The sequence below is a fragment of the Chiloscyllium punctatum genome, chromosome 24, assembly GCF_047496795.1.
Source record: "Chiloscyllium punctatum isolate Juve2018m chromosome 24, sChiPun1.3, whole genome shotgun sequence".
In the NCBI taxonomy this organism is placed as follows: domain Eukaryota; kingdom Metazoa; phylum Chordata; class Chondrichthyes; order Orectolobiformes; family Hemiscylliidae; genus Chiloscyllium; species Chiloscyllium punctatum.
Window position 1 is genome coordinate 70,920,034 of NC_092762.1, and position 15,347 is coordinate 70,935,380.

The following is a 15,347-nucleotide window of genomic DNA, read 5'->3' on the forward strand; positions in this document are numbered from 1 at the left end:
ACCCTGACAGGAATATACTTTCTCTGGACTCTTGTTATCTCATTTCTGAAGGCTTCCCATTTTACACCAATCCCTTTACCTGTGAACATCTGCCTCCAATCAACTTTTGAAAGTTCTTGCCCAATACAGTCAAAATTGGCCTTTCTCAATTTAGAACTTCAGCTTTTAGATCTGGTCTATGCTTTTTCATCACTACTTTAAAACTAATAGAATTATGGTCACTGGACCCAATGTGCTCCACCCACTGACATCTCAGTCACCTGCCCTGCCTTATTTCCCAAGAGTAGATCAGGCTTTGCACCTTCTCTAGTAGGGACATCCAGATACTGAATCAGAAAATGTTCTTGTACACACTTAACAAATTCCTGTCCATCTGAACCCTTAACACTATGGCAGTCCCAGTCTATGTTTGGAACGTTAAAATCCCCTACCATAACCACCCTAATATTCTTACAGATAACTGAGATCTCCTTACAAATTTATTTCTCAATTTCCCTCTGACTATCAGGGGGTCTATAATACAATCCCAATAAGGTGATCATCCCTTTCTTATTTCTCAGTTCCACCCAAATAACTTCCCTGGATGTATTCCCAGGAATATTCTCCCTCAATACAGCGGTAACATTCTCCCTTATCAAAAAGGCCACTCCCCCTCCTCTCTTGCCTCCTTTTCTGTCCTTCCTGTAGTATTTGTATCCTGGAACATTAAGCTGCCAGTCCTGTCCATCCTTAAGCCATGTTTCTGTAATTGCTGTGATATCCCAGTCCCATGTTCCTAACCATGCCCTGAATTAACCTACCTTCCCTGTTAGGCTCCTTGCATTGAAATAAATGCAGTTTAATTTATCAGTCTTACGTTGTTCTCTGCTTTGTCCCTTCGGGCCATCCTTGTCTGGTCTACATGTGACTCCAGGCCCACAGCAGACTGAAACCTAGCAGCGGTGTCATCCAGAAATGCAGCCTTAAAAATAAGGGACATCCCATTTACAGTGTAGTTGAGAACTTTGTTCTCCCTTAAATGGCCATTAGTTTATGGAATTCCACTTCCCAGAGAAGAGTGGAGGAAAGATCTTTGAATATTTCTAAGGCTGAGCTACTTAAGAATTTTGACTGACAAGGAAGTCAACATAGATTTAGGGGACGATATCAAAGTAGAGACCACAATCAGATTAGCCACGATCTCAAAGCATATTATGCCTCAACAGGCCAAACAGATGACTCCTGCTCTCAATATATATGCTCGTATAGACCACTGCTGAGTGCAACCATTAGTTATAAAATGACAACTGCAAACTGTTCGCTGCTTATTTACACAGCATAAGCTATTACATCGGTACCAACAAGGTACAATGACAATGCTTCTGTTGTTTTGATCAGCCTATTTAAGTTGAAATTATGTTTAACATTTAAACGAAGAACATGCTTCAGGTGACAAAAGGCCATTTCAGTAATAATATATCAACATTATTTTAAAATATAGCAAATACAATCAATAACGAGTACTCAAAGTAGGTAAATCACTACCATAGCCGTTTCTGCGCTCACTTACACAAGATGTCAGTACTTCATTTTTATTTCCCTACCGGAAAAATCACTTGAAAATGCCATAAGTCTGGTCACTTGGTTTTGTTAAAGAATATCATGACAGTGCAAAAAAAAAATCAATCATGGCTAAGTATGCTTCTCAGAAATGGATGTGTAATTACTGTATTCGTATTTCTCTATGAAATTACTGAGCTTTAAGGGAAGAAAAAAAGAATCCAACCAAAATGACAGCTGCTGGGAATACAACTGACACTCATCTCCCCTCCAACAGCAAATTAAAACTCTAGAAATGTACTGCAAAAATTGGAAGTGAATACAGCTTTAATTTTATCTGCGTAGCAATACCAAGTCAAAAGGACAAAACTACGTTTAGCATTATTCCATGAAAAATGAAAAGAGGACTGTCCTTGAAAAGAGGACTGACTTTACACTCAAATGAGAAATGGGGGCAATCAGACATCAACTTTGCTTCAGTTATTTCCTACATTCCCATCCCCAACAGACCACCACTGTCACCACCACTCACCATCAGTAGAAAGTACAACTGAAATGAGAATGCAAAGTGATGAGCTGCACACTTTCACTCCCTCCTTCAACTGTGATGTGAACCAACAAAATCATAGAGCTGCATGTACCCATGAATACTCACCTTAAGTCATCGTGGTTAGAAGTCAACTTCTTCATTGGAATAGATGGGCAATCAAACAGCAAATTAACCCCTTGTTGTAACCTGTACACAAACTCACGAATAACCTCAGAACTCCTTCTACTCTGATAGTATTACTCTGCCAGTGCAATGGGAGTATCTGAGGAATTTGCTAGTCTTTCGGACTGGAAACAAACTACCCACTCTCTTCTTAGTCCAGAAAGATTGAAGTTCACAGGAAATTGAGTGCATTAACTAAAAAGGGGAGGAAAAAAACTTGAAATAAAAGAACCAACATAATCACATTCAGTGAGTTGTTTCGCATTCAGCTTGGGAATTTACCATCTACCAAATTATTGTTCAGTCAGAACTGCAACTGACTGACTGCATGAACTTGCATTTCTAGTGCCCAAACAGAAATATAATCAAGGCATAATATGGTACAAATAAATACTACTGGTATTGCAAATATGTAGTTTGGGTTCTGGAGCATCTGATGGTCTCTAACTGATAGATGAGGGATTCTCTGTGGATATAGTCTTAGACAGGTGCAAGAGTTGAATTAACAGATAATTGTTATTTTTAGCCTTTTCCCCCCCTTTTGTATGCAACTATTTGGCCCTTTCCTTCTAAACGGACCCCATTTTATAACGATCATGAAAAATTGCAAATAATGAATGGCTTTCTTTCTCATTCTGACATATATCATAAAAATGTTCAACTTTGAATCAACTTTTTTTTAAATGTGTGACAAATGTGTCTTGAAACATACATAAATTCTTGAACTTGTACGGTTCAATTTACTTATGTATTTAGCATCTACTCTACTTTTCTCTAACCTATTACACAAAATATTAAAGCACTAAAAGGACAGCTGAATGCAATGACTATAAAAAAAGACTAACTGGTGCAATAAAAGTAGGAAAGGATCATTAAGCAAATATCAGAATCATTAAAAAGATTACATCACAAGAAACAACCATTTGGTTCATCATACCAGTGCTGGCTTTCTAAGATAGTTATTTATTTTGTTCCAATTCCCTGCCTTCTTAAAAAGGTTATTTAATACCTTCAAAGCTATTATGGTTTCTGCTGTCTGTTGCTAGCACGGTTTCTGATAAGGCATTCCAATTCCAAATCAAAGTCACATACATTTCTTCTAACTGCTCATGTCAAGGCAACACCAATAGATTTTTAAAGAATGACTCTTTAGCAACTTCTGCACATCAGTAATTTTGTTTTCCATATATCATTCTTGGTGGGAACAAATCAAGACATTTCCTAATGAAGCTGTCAGACTACTCCAACAGATATCACCTTTCAATAATCAGGTCCAACAGCAACACATCTTCATGGCTCTGAAGTGATTAAAACTACTAGTAGTTCTCTTATAAAACACTAATGTTAGGATATACAGGACTCAGTCTCTGGTTTCAAATTGGAGATTATTAGCATAACCACTTTGCTTCTTTAAAATTGCATTGAATTGTAAGCCATTTAGAAATCCTGAGCATTTTAAAGATACAATATAAATATAAGCCTTTCTTTAGTCACAGCCTATGCCAGAGAGCTAACAGATAAACTAAAATGACACAAAAGATCCATACTGATATGTCGTTGTGCTTTTCTTGAAGGATAAAGAACTTCAGAAAACTTTCTCTAAGCTACAGTAGAAGTTCCCATGTAGCTGGCTTGATTGACCTAATTGCCCTATCCCAGCAATTTAAAATATCTGTTACTACCATCAGTGGAGATAGCAACTGCATTATGTATAACTGTCTGTATGCTGCACACCAAATGGTTTATCAATGTTTGGAAGAATAAAATTTCATTCTTGTAATACTCCCAGATTCCAGGAAATCGCTATCACAGTCAACTTGCAAGCTGTAGCATGCGATGTTGACAAAGGCTATTTTTCAAAAAGGAATTTAAAAGCATTTTAAAAGCAACACAAAATTGATTTTACAGATCATACTACTTAACATTCCAATTTAAAATACTTCTTCTTCATAGAATCCCTTCAATTTTAGCAGGTTTGATATTTTGTGAACAATTCTGCTACAATATTATTATATGCTGACTTCCTGCACATACCCCAAACCCTGTTCGAAGCAGACAAGCACAAAGGCAGTGAAATCAGATTCTGATCAACAAACAAGTCTTGGCAATTCTTAGAAGGCTCACAGGTACAGAATTTCATGCTTCCATGACAGTTCAGCATATAACCTTGAAAAAATATCAGCATTTATATAGCACTTTATTATATTCTCAGGATGGCCAAATCATTTCCCATTCATGCAATGTTTTGGACATACGGTCACTGTTACTGTGTGGACCAGTGTGGCAGCCACAAACAACAGATTAGATCATTCAACAATTATTATGAGATGCGGGTGTGGGGGTGGTTTAGCTATTTTTCTCAGTGGAAGCAGCATGAATCAGAATAAATTATCTACTATTAGTTGATACACAGGCAACAAGCAAAATTGTAAGATAATCACTGAAGTTGAAAGGTACTCAAAAAAATGACCCCCACCAGTTGTGTACCTGTTAGTAACTGGCAGGGATGAAAATCAATATTTTACCAGAGATGGGGATTAAAATTTGTGGAAATAATTTAAATATCCAAGGTTAGCTCTTTCACAGAGTCATAGTGTCACAGAAACAGACCCTTTGGTTTAACTCATCTATGCTCACCAGACATCTAAATCTGACCTAGTCCCATTTGTCAGCATTTAACCTAAATTCCTCTAAACCTTCCTTTGTAATATGCCCATCCTGACGTGTTTAAATATTCTAATTGTACCCGTCTCCACTATGTCCATTGGTAACTCGTTCCAAACACACACCATCCTGTGTGTGGAAAAGTTACCCGTCAGGTCCTTTCTAAATCTTTCCTTCTCAACTTAAATCTATGTCCTCTGGTTTTGGACTCCCCCACAGTAGGAAAGGGCTCTTGGCTATTCACCCTATCCATTCTCCTCATGACTTTATAAATCTCTAAGGTCACTTCTCAGCCTCCAATGCTCCAGGATAAAAAGCCCCAGCCTATTCAACCTTTCCCCAAAAATCAAACCCTCCAGTCCCATCCCTGTAAATCCTTTCTGCACCAGGACAAAAGACCCTAAACGCAATCATTTGCAAGACTAACGTAATTTACAAGAATCCATTGAAAGACTACCATAAGACCATAAGACATAGGAGTGGAAGTAAGGCCATTCGGCCCATCGAGTCCACTCCGCCATTCAATCATGGCTGATGCGCATTTCAGCTCCACTTGCCAGCGTTCTCCCCGTAGCCCTTAATTCCTCTAGACAACAAGAACCTATCAATCTCGGCCTTGAAGACATTTAGCGTCCCGGCTTCCACTGCACTCCGTGGCAATGAATTCCACAGGCCCACCACTCTCTGGCTGAAGAAATGTCTCCGCATTTCCGTTCTGAAATGACCCCCTCTAATTCTAAGGCTGTGTCCACGGGTCCTAGTCTCCTCGCCTAACAGAAACAATTTTCTAGCATCCACCTTTTCAAAGCCATGTATTATTTTGTACGTCTCTATTAGATCTCCCCTTAATCTTCTAAACTCCAACGAATACAACCCCAGTATCCTCAGCCGTTCCTCATATGCTAGACCTGTCATTCCAGGGATCATCCGTGTGAATCTCCGCTGGACACGTTCCAGTGCCAGTATGTCCTTCCTGAGGTGTGGGGACCAAAACTGGACACAGTACTCCAAATGGGGCCTAACCAGAGCTTTATAAAGTCTTAGTAGTACATCTCTGCTTTTATATTCCAACCCTCTTGAAATAAGAGACAACATTGCATTCGCTTTCTTAATCACAGACTCAACCTGCATGTTTACCTTTAGAGAATCCTCGACTAGCACTCCCAGATCCCTTTGTGCTTTGGCTTTATTAAGTTTCTCACCATTTAGAAAGTAGTCCATTCCTATATTCTTTTTGCCAAAGTGCAAGACCTCGCACTTGCTCACGTTAAATTCCATCAGCCATTTCCTGGACCACTCTCCCAACCTGTCTAGATCCTTCTGTAGCCTCCCCACTTCCTCAGTACTACCTGCCTGTCTACCTAACTTTGTATCATCGGCAAACTTCGCTAGAATGCCCCCGGTTCCCTCATCCAAATCATTAATATATAATGCGAACAGCTGTGGCCCCAGCACCGAACCCTGCGGGACACCGCTCGTCACCGGCTGCCATTCTGAAAAAGAACCTTTTATCCCAACTCTCTGCCTTCTGTTAGATAGCCAATCCTCAATCCATCCCAGCAGCTCACCTCGAACACCATGGGCCCTCACCTTGCTCAGCAGTCTCCCGTGTGGCACCTTATCAAAGGCCTTTTGAAAGTCCAGATAGACCACATCCACTGGGTTCCCCTGGTCTAACCTACTTGTTACCTCTTCAAAAAATTCCAACAGGTTTGTCAGGCATGACCTCCCTTTACTAAATCCATGTTGACTTGTTCTAATCAGACTCTGCATGCAACACTATATAGGACAAACAGGAAAACAACTAAGTTTACATCCATGAACACCAACTAGCCACTAAACGCCTTCCTCATGAAGGGCTTTTGTCTGAAAAGTTGATTTTCCTGTTTCTCGGATGCTGCCTGACCTGCTATGCTTTTCCAGCACCACACTCTCGGCTCTAATCGCCAGCATCTGTAGTCCTCACTTTCACCATGACCAGCTGTCCCTAGTAGCCACACACACAGATGACGAGGACCACAAATTGGGACAACACAACGATCATAGGACAAGCCAAACAGAGGACAGCCAGAGAATTTCTAGAAGCATGGCACTCATCCATGGACTCCATCAACAGTCACATAGACCTAGACCCAATATACCGGCCATGACAATGAACAGCCAGAACTGGCCATTGTAAGCAGCAGGCATGGCAGCGCATCACAGGAGGCTCCAAAGCACTGAAGATGTCACATGGACAAGGGACAAAATATCTGCAAATCAGGTTCTCAGCTCGACAAACATTCTAAAAGTGGCCTGACCAATGTCCTGTACAGTCACATGACATCCGAACTACTCTGCTCAAATGTTCTGACTCCATTTTCAAGGAATTACACACCTGCATCTTAGACCTCTTTGTTTAGCAATACTCCCAGAGCCAGACTATTAACTGCACAAATCTTGCCCTAGTTTGTCTCTCATTATCTACATCAAACTCCATCTGCCTCCTTGGTCCATTGGACTATCTGATCAAGGTCCCACTGTGCTCAGAGATATTCCTCTTCATTGTCCACTACACTACCGACCATAGACTCTCCTGTTAAATCGGATGTTGCCTGACCTGCTGTGTTTTTCTAGCGCCACACTCTTCAACTCACCAAGTTTGCTGTTGGGTGACTGTGTATTGTGGCTTTTGTGCATTTTTTCAAATCTGTGGATTTGACACAGATATCAAAAGAAGGAATAGGCTGTACCAAAGATGAACAAGAAAACATGGGAACTCTCCTGAGATTGTGCAAAGGAGAGATAAAGTTGTTGTGGTTCTGTTCGCCGAGCTGGGAATTTGTGTTGCAGATGTTTCGTCCCACGTCTAGGTGACATCCTCAGTGTTTGGGAGCCTCCTGTGAAGCGCTTCTGTGTTGTTTCCTCCGGCATTTATAGTGGTTTGTCCCAGCTGCCCGCTGCAGTGGCCGGTATATTGGGTCCAGGTCGATGTGTTTGTTGATAGAATCTGTGGATGAGTGCCATGCCTCTGGGAATTCCCTGGCTGTTCTCTGTTTGGCTTGTCCTATAATAGTAGTGCTGCCCCAGTCGAACTCATGTTGCTTGTCATCTGTGTGCGTGGCTACTAAGGTTAGCTGGTCGTGCCGTTTCGTGGCTAGTTGGTGTTCATGGATACGGATCATTAGCTTTCTTCCTGTTTGTCCTATGTAGTGTTTTGTGCAGTCCTTGCATGGGATTTTGTACACTACGTTGGTTTTGCTCATGCTGGGTATCGGGTCCTTTCTCCTGGTGAGTTGTTGTCTGAGAATGGCTGTTGGTTTGTGTGCTGTTATGAGTCCTAGTGGTCGTAGTAGTCTGGCTGTCATTACTGAACATACTGGCCACTGCAACGGACAGCTGGAACTGACAACCGGAAGTGGAAGAGACAAACCACTATAAATGCCGGAGGAAACAACACAGAAGCGCTTCACAGGAGGCTCCCAAGCACTGAGGATGTCACCTAGACGGGACGAAACGTCTACAACACAAATTCCCAGCCTGGCGAACAGAACTACAATGAGCACCCGAGCTACAAATCTTCTCACAAACTTTGAAGAGATAAAGTACCATCTTCAGTGGGCAACACTATATTAAAGAAATCTGTTCTTCCATAAGAAGAGAGGGGATACAAATAATGGTCTCAAATTCTCTCACACAAGAAATACATACCAGTGCCACAAGGAGATCAATGAGCTGAGTGACATAAGGAAACTAATACAGCAAATTTGCATGGTGCAACATTACTAACACACCCTCCCAAAATCAAGAGCTGTGCCACCAAATTTCTTGAAACAAATGCTGCTCAAGTCAGAGGCATTTGGGAACATGAACAGGATCTCACAGTACGTGTTGAAATCTCCTCCAACAAGTGGTGGAACACAAGACCTAATGTCTCTTTCCCTGATTAGATTAGATTCTCTCCAGTTTGGAACAGGCCCTTCGGCCTAACTAGTCCACACCGACCCTCCGAAGAGTAATCCAGCCAGACCCATTTCCCTCTGACTAGAGCACCTAACACTATGGGCAATTTAGCATAGCCAATTCACTGACCTGCACATCTTTGGACTGTGGGAGGAAACCGGAGCACCTAGAGGAAACCCACGCAGACACGGGGAAAATGTGCAAACTCCACAAAGACAGTTGGCTGAGGCTGGAATCGAACCTGGGACCTGATGCTGTGAGGCAGCAGTGCTAACCATTGAGCCACCGTGCTGCCCCTTAAAACTGGCAATATTAGCTTGGATGCATTGTTCTAATACTAGTCATAACCTAATTCACAATCTTTAATGAAGGATGCTAGCAGAGTAGGAAAGTTGATATTGTGCATAAGGACCTTCAAAATCTATTTGACAAAGTACCACATAATAGGCCAAAGGTAACCTTGGTGTGTACTCCACCTTAATATGCAAATCTAACCACATATCAATTGTATTATTTCAAAACATGCTACACAAATATAAATTGTTGGAGCAAAGCCCAAAGGATTGAAACAGGAAATATATAGTTGTAATTATTAAGAGTCTACGTTAGAAAAATATGTTTAAAACAAAATATAGTGAAGAATGAGAAGGATTAGCAATAAATTTCTGAAAGACAGACAAGTCTGTGAAATGGGGACACATATGGCAGGGACAATGTAAATCAAACAAGCATGAAATTATATATTTTATTCACACAAATAACAAGAGGCAATATATAGTGAATAGTATAATTTTAAAGGGGGTATAGGAACAAGGAGACCTGGGGCATTGAAACATAAATCTTTGAAGGTGGCAAAACAAGTTGAGGAGGTTATTTTAAAAAAACAACATATGGAATTCTTAGCTTTTTTAAGAGGGCTACAGCATAAAAATGACGAATCAATATTAATCTTGATTAAAATGCTGATAAGGTCTTAATTGGAGTAGTGTGTTTAATTGGGGCTCTAATCTTTCGATAGTACGTCAAAGTATTTGTGAAATTGCAGAAGAAACTTAATAGAAAAGTACTAGGCTTGAGGGACTTCAGTTATATGGAAAGACTGAATCAGCTAGGAGCTGTACTTCAACAGGATGACTAAAAGTAAACATGCACAGGCATTCAAAGTTATTCAAAACAGAGAAACTGTTCCCAAGGGCAAATGCTATCTCAATCTTATGCCAGTTGGTGAAATACTGATACTTTTCCTCACAATAGGTTTGCTGACGAAACAGAGTATTACATTTGCCTGTATCATATTCAGTGTTCCAGTTACATCATCTCTCTCTACACTATTTTAAATATTATTTAAACCATCCAAAACCAAAATAAAATATGACAGCACCTTAAAATGGGTATTATTACAAAGGTTAAATCATAAAAGCTTACAAAATTTAAATTTGTTCTTGGGGAATAGTTATGAACTCCAGACCAAACCAGCATGCAGTGATATCAAAGAGTCACAGAGGGGCTGAAGTGTACCAATGGACATGCATGCTCAGTGTCTCTTCATAGGTGCTCCTAGATATTTTCTAATCAACCTATTTAGAACTGATACGACACATCTCTGGAGAAAATGGGAAGTGAACCTGGGCCACCTAATTCAGTGATAGGGAAAGTACCACTGCACCACAACACCACCACCACCCACCCACCACCAACAACCACGCTTCCTCCACCTTCCCCCACCCCCCACATGCTTTAAGATATTTTCCAAATCAACCTGTTCAGAAATGTTATTACTCACTTCTGGAACAGGTAAGACTTGAACCAGAGTCTCCTGGTTGAGAGGTAAGAACACCACCAGTGTGCCACAACAGCCCCTACATGTCCTAAAAGATGTTTTTAACCTACCTGTTCAGACATGTTATGATACACCTCTGGAGCAGGCGGGACTTGAACTCAGGCCTCTTGTTTCAGTAGTAGGGACACTACCACTGTGCCACAACAGACCCTCCTACACGTTTTAGAGGTATTTTCTAATTAACCTGTTCAGAGATGTTATTACACATATCTGGAACAGATGGGATTTGAATTCAGGCCTTCCAATCCTTGGATAGAAACGCTAACTTAATATAATTAACAGAAGAAGTCAGATTTCAGGTGACTGACAAAGGAATCAGAGGAAAAACGTGTTTTGTACAGAGAAAATACGATGAGCAATTTATTACCTGTGGAAGAATATGTAACAGTGAAATTCAAAAGGAAACTGCATAAATGCATGAAGGTAAATAACGTTCAGAATTATGGTGAAAGACTTGGGGAGAGAGACAAACTGCATTCAGGCTGTTCTGATATAACATGATAATTCTGTTCTCGGAAATCACGTAATCGCAGCACCATATAAACCAATGGGACCGGAATTGTGTAGTAGCCAATATATGTAAGGAAAGTTTGCATTCTACAAATAATAGTCTAAGTTTTTCAATCGCATTATAGCCAATTTGCGTTGAGAAACATGTTATAGCAGAACCCGACTTTAGTTCTTTCAAAGATATGTGCAGGTATAATGGGCTGATTAACTAAACTCTATGCTGTATTGAGGGAAATATTGCACATGAAATCTGAGAGAGGCAGTAAATTGGAGTTGGAGTTTATTTCTATTAAAGAGCAAGCCACAGAATTGTTGGAGGGGCAATCTACTCTAGTCCTAGGAAGTGGCATAATGCCACTGCTAGCTTTGTGACTAATGTATTCACTGAAACAGCTCTACAAAACAACATTTAAGCTTACACATTATCATCTGTTTTGATAATCCCAATGAGTGTTATACTAATTCTTTTCTGAACCTTAAGGGAGCAAGGAATAAAACATTCAAATTTAGAGGACTTTGTAGCAAAATTAAAAGCAAGGTAAGAAACAAAATGCAAAGAGAATGTGAAAGCCTAAAATATTTGATATCAAATTAAACTTAGCTTGAAGAGACTTGCTTCAACTAGTGAACTTGCTGATAAAAGAAAAAGGTCTTGGCCTTGTTTTTATAAGGCTAGTTAACATTGCATGAAAGCGACCTTAAAGCGGATAATTTACTAACGCACAATATAATATTCTACTGAAGTATTTTAATAAATCTAACCATTATTACATCATTCTTTTGGCTCTCATCACCAGTCTGAAAACTGGGTTCTCCATACTCGGGCACACAATTTCAAGTGCACGGTTTATTGCTTATGAAGTTCCACCAGTGCAATCTTGCACAATGTGTGCAAACTATGGCAAACATGTAAAAGAGTAATTTTTATAAAAACATTCATAAAATAATTTGACAAAAATTACAATATCAAATTTTATGAAGCCTTTTTAAATACCACAAATTCCTTTAAAAATCCAACTTTGAGAATGGGTTTGATTTTAACATTTCATGGACAATCTCCCAAAACAGTGCAGCAATATTAATTCATCTTAATAGAAAATACACTTCATGCACATATAATTCGCTAACAACTGTGCACATTCCTTTACAAGATTAAAAATAATTCAAGTGCACAAATAATGCAACACTTTACTGATGAACATATCATTGAATAATTACCGGGGATCATTTAGAGGTACTGTGGCAGGGTATGTTGGATACGAGTATGGAATATGGTTCCATATACTGGGATTCAGCATCTGATTCTGAAAGAAAAACACAGAATGAAAACAATTACCTCTAAAGCATTTGTGATCTGTCACACCAAAGTCAAGACAGGTGATCTCAAATATTCTGCTTTCCTGTTTTAACAAGTGAATAACTTTACAAAGTGAATTATCTTCTACTTCCTTACAGCATACTCCGTTTACCCACTTTGCTGCCCACTTTCTTAATCTGTTTGTCTCTTTTTAACTTTGATCTGTCTGTGTTACAGTTTACACTGAGAGGTTATGCACTGTGGTAGGAAGAATGGAGGCGTAGACTCTTTTCTAATGGGGGAACGTCTTCCGAAATCTATAAAGGGATTTGGGAATCAGAGTTCAGGATTTTCTTAAGGTTAACAAGCAGGTGCAGTTGGCAGTTAGAAAGGCAAATGCAAGGTAAGCATTCATTTCAAGAGAGCTAGAATACAAGAGCAGGGATGTACTACTGAGGTTGTATAAGACTCTGGTCAGACCGCATTTGAAATATTGAGAGCAGTTTTCGGCCCTATGTTTTTAGGAAAGATGCGCTGGCATTGGAATGGATTTAGAAGTGGTTGACAAGAACGATATCAGGAATAAAGGGCTTATCATATGAGGAACAGTTGAGGACCTGGGGGTCTGTACTCAGTCGAGTTTAGAAGGATGAGGGTGATCTGATTGAAACTTGATTTAACATCTTAAAACGAGTGAATACCTTATATTGATTCTAGTGTCATTTCTAACAAGGCATACATTTCAAATTATGGTCTTTCTTTCGGCTTTAGTCATACATCAAATTCTTGCATTGCAATACTATCCACTAAATTGAAGAAAGAAAATTCACCAAAAACATTTTAATCAAAAAGAGGCAATCTCAGGCTGTTAGCTCATTTGCAATGGCTCCCTTTTTCAATTCTGTGCCAAAATTCATTTACTAACCCAAACTTTCTAAATTAAGTTATTAAGTTTAATTTTACTCTACAATATTGGGCTGTCCTTCAATTCTGTGCAAGCTGGGTTCTTCCTACCAGTTCCTCCATTATTAGCATGCAAGGCTCACTGGTCTTCTGTCGTTGGGGTCAGCCCTCTTCCTTGTTTTGAGCAGGCGTCTAAAGTTTGCAATCCTCTAGCATTAGATAAGAAATAGAACAGAAAAGTTGTGGCCCAAGCCTCTGCAATTTCCAGCCTTTAATTCCCTTGATAACTCAAGTGGCATCTGGAATTGGTGATTAGTTTTAAGGATGCTGATCTTTTAATTATCTTCTCTTTATTTCATTTTAATCATACCCAATATTGTTATTAACTCTTTCTTTAACTTTGGCATTGATAGCATCAACTTTTCCTGTGGAAACAGATGCTAAGTGCTCCTTTCACACCTCAGTTCTAACTTCAGCATCCACAAGAACACCTCCTTTTTGTTTTTAAATTGGCCCCATCTTTCCTTTGATGATCAATTATTTTGTGATTCCTTTTATGCAAGCCACTATCTATTTTTGTGCTCTTTGTGTATCCCTATTGTGATCTTTATTTGATCTCCTTTCTGCATTCAGCTTGGTCTTCTACAGTACTTTGTGCCTTAAATTTGTCACGTGTGTTCATTTTCCATCTTATTTCAAACTCAATATCACCAGTCATTCACAGAATTCTACACTGGATGACTTTCTTTAAGTTCTCGTGAATGTGAATCTATTGATGACATATTTATAGAATAACTGCTTGGTCAACAGGAAACCACTCACTGCTGACGGTGATTCCAATGAGGTCAAAGATTAATTTCAAACTTTTGAAGTATCAAATATGTCATAAATCAGCACCAAGAATCACAAGGTGACACATTAACTGTTTCCATGACTGGTATTGCATGTTCATTTGGGAGAAAGTGAGGGCTGCAGATGCTGGAGATTAGAGTCAAAAAGAATGGTGCTGGAAAAGCACAGCTGGTCAGGCAGCATCTGATGAGCAGGAGAGTCTATGTTTTGAGCATAAACTCCTCACCAGGAATGAAGAGCTTATGGTTGAAATGTCAACTCTCCTGCTCCTCAGATGCTGCCTGACCGGCTGTGCTTTTAGAACATAGAACATAGAACATAGAAAAATACAGCGCAGTACAGGCCCTTCGGCCCTCGATGTTGCGCCGACTGAAGCCTACCTAACCTACACTAGCCCAAGAACCTCCATATCCTTATCCAATGCCCGCTTGAATGACCATAAAGAGGGAGGTCCACCACTGATACTGGCAGGGCATTCCATGAACTCACAACCCGAAGTCCAGCACTCCTCTTTTTGACTTGCATGTCCATTTGTTGATTTATTCCACAGATGGTGAAGACCTACATCATTGTTTCATTACAAATGGTATCTTTTGATTGGCTGGAATTTATTTTACTTTCACTGCACAAAAGGTAGAATTTACGCAAAAATGATCAGCTACACTAAACCTACTACAGAAAAATCTGTATTTAAAGAACGGTCAGTAAAGTAGTATTTTTGGCAGGCATTCTGAACTGGCAGGTATACCTGATAGTATTATAAATAGATGATTTGGCTGCTAAGTGATTGACAATGTGTGAAAAACAGATCTAAATTCTTCAAGTCTATTCATTGCTCTATTGTATAGTTTTCAGTTTCTCAACAGTTTGAAGGTTCAATTGAAAACTATATTTGATGCACAAAAATACATTTCGTAATCAGAAAATATATTGCAGCACTGTTGAACAGATTTACTGTGATATTTATGATTACAAAATACAACAGACTACAATATCAGAGAGAGCAAGCTTGTTCAATACAGCATTTGCACACCCTCAGGACATCTCAAAATATTTAAGTCAATTATGCATTCTTGAAGTTGAGTCAC

General features: G+C 39.5%; 1 protein-coding gene across 3 annotated transcripts in view; it reads right to left on the reverse strand.

Annotated features, from left to right (window-relative positions):
- The window catches only part of sbno2b (strawberry notch homolog 2b), a 160,075-nt gene that overhangs the window by 89,659 nt on the left and 55,069 nt on the right, over positions 1-15,347 (reverse strand). For all 3 annotated transcript variants that reach the window (XM_072594157.1, XM_072594156.1, XM_072594158.1), the window contains one exon: positions 12,426-12,511. In XM_072594157.1, the coding sequence (XP_072450258.1) occupies positions 12,426-12,511 (86 nt within the window). Of the gene's footprint in view, positions 1-12,425; positions 12,512-15,347 lie in introns of those variants that run through there.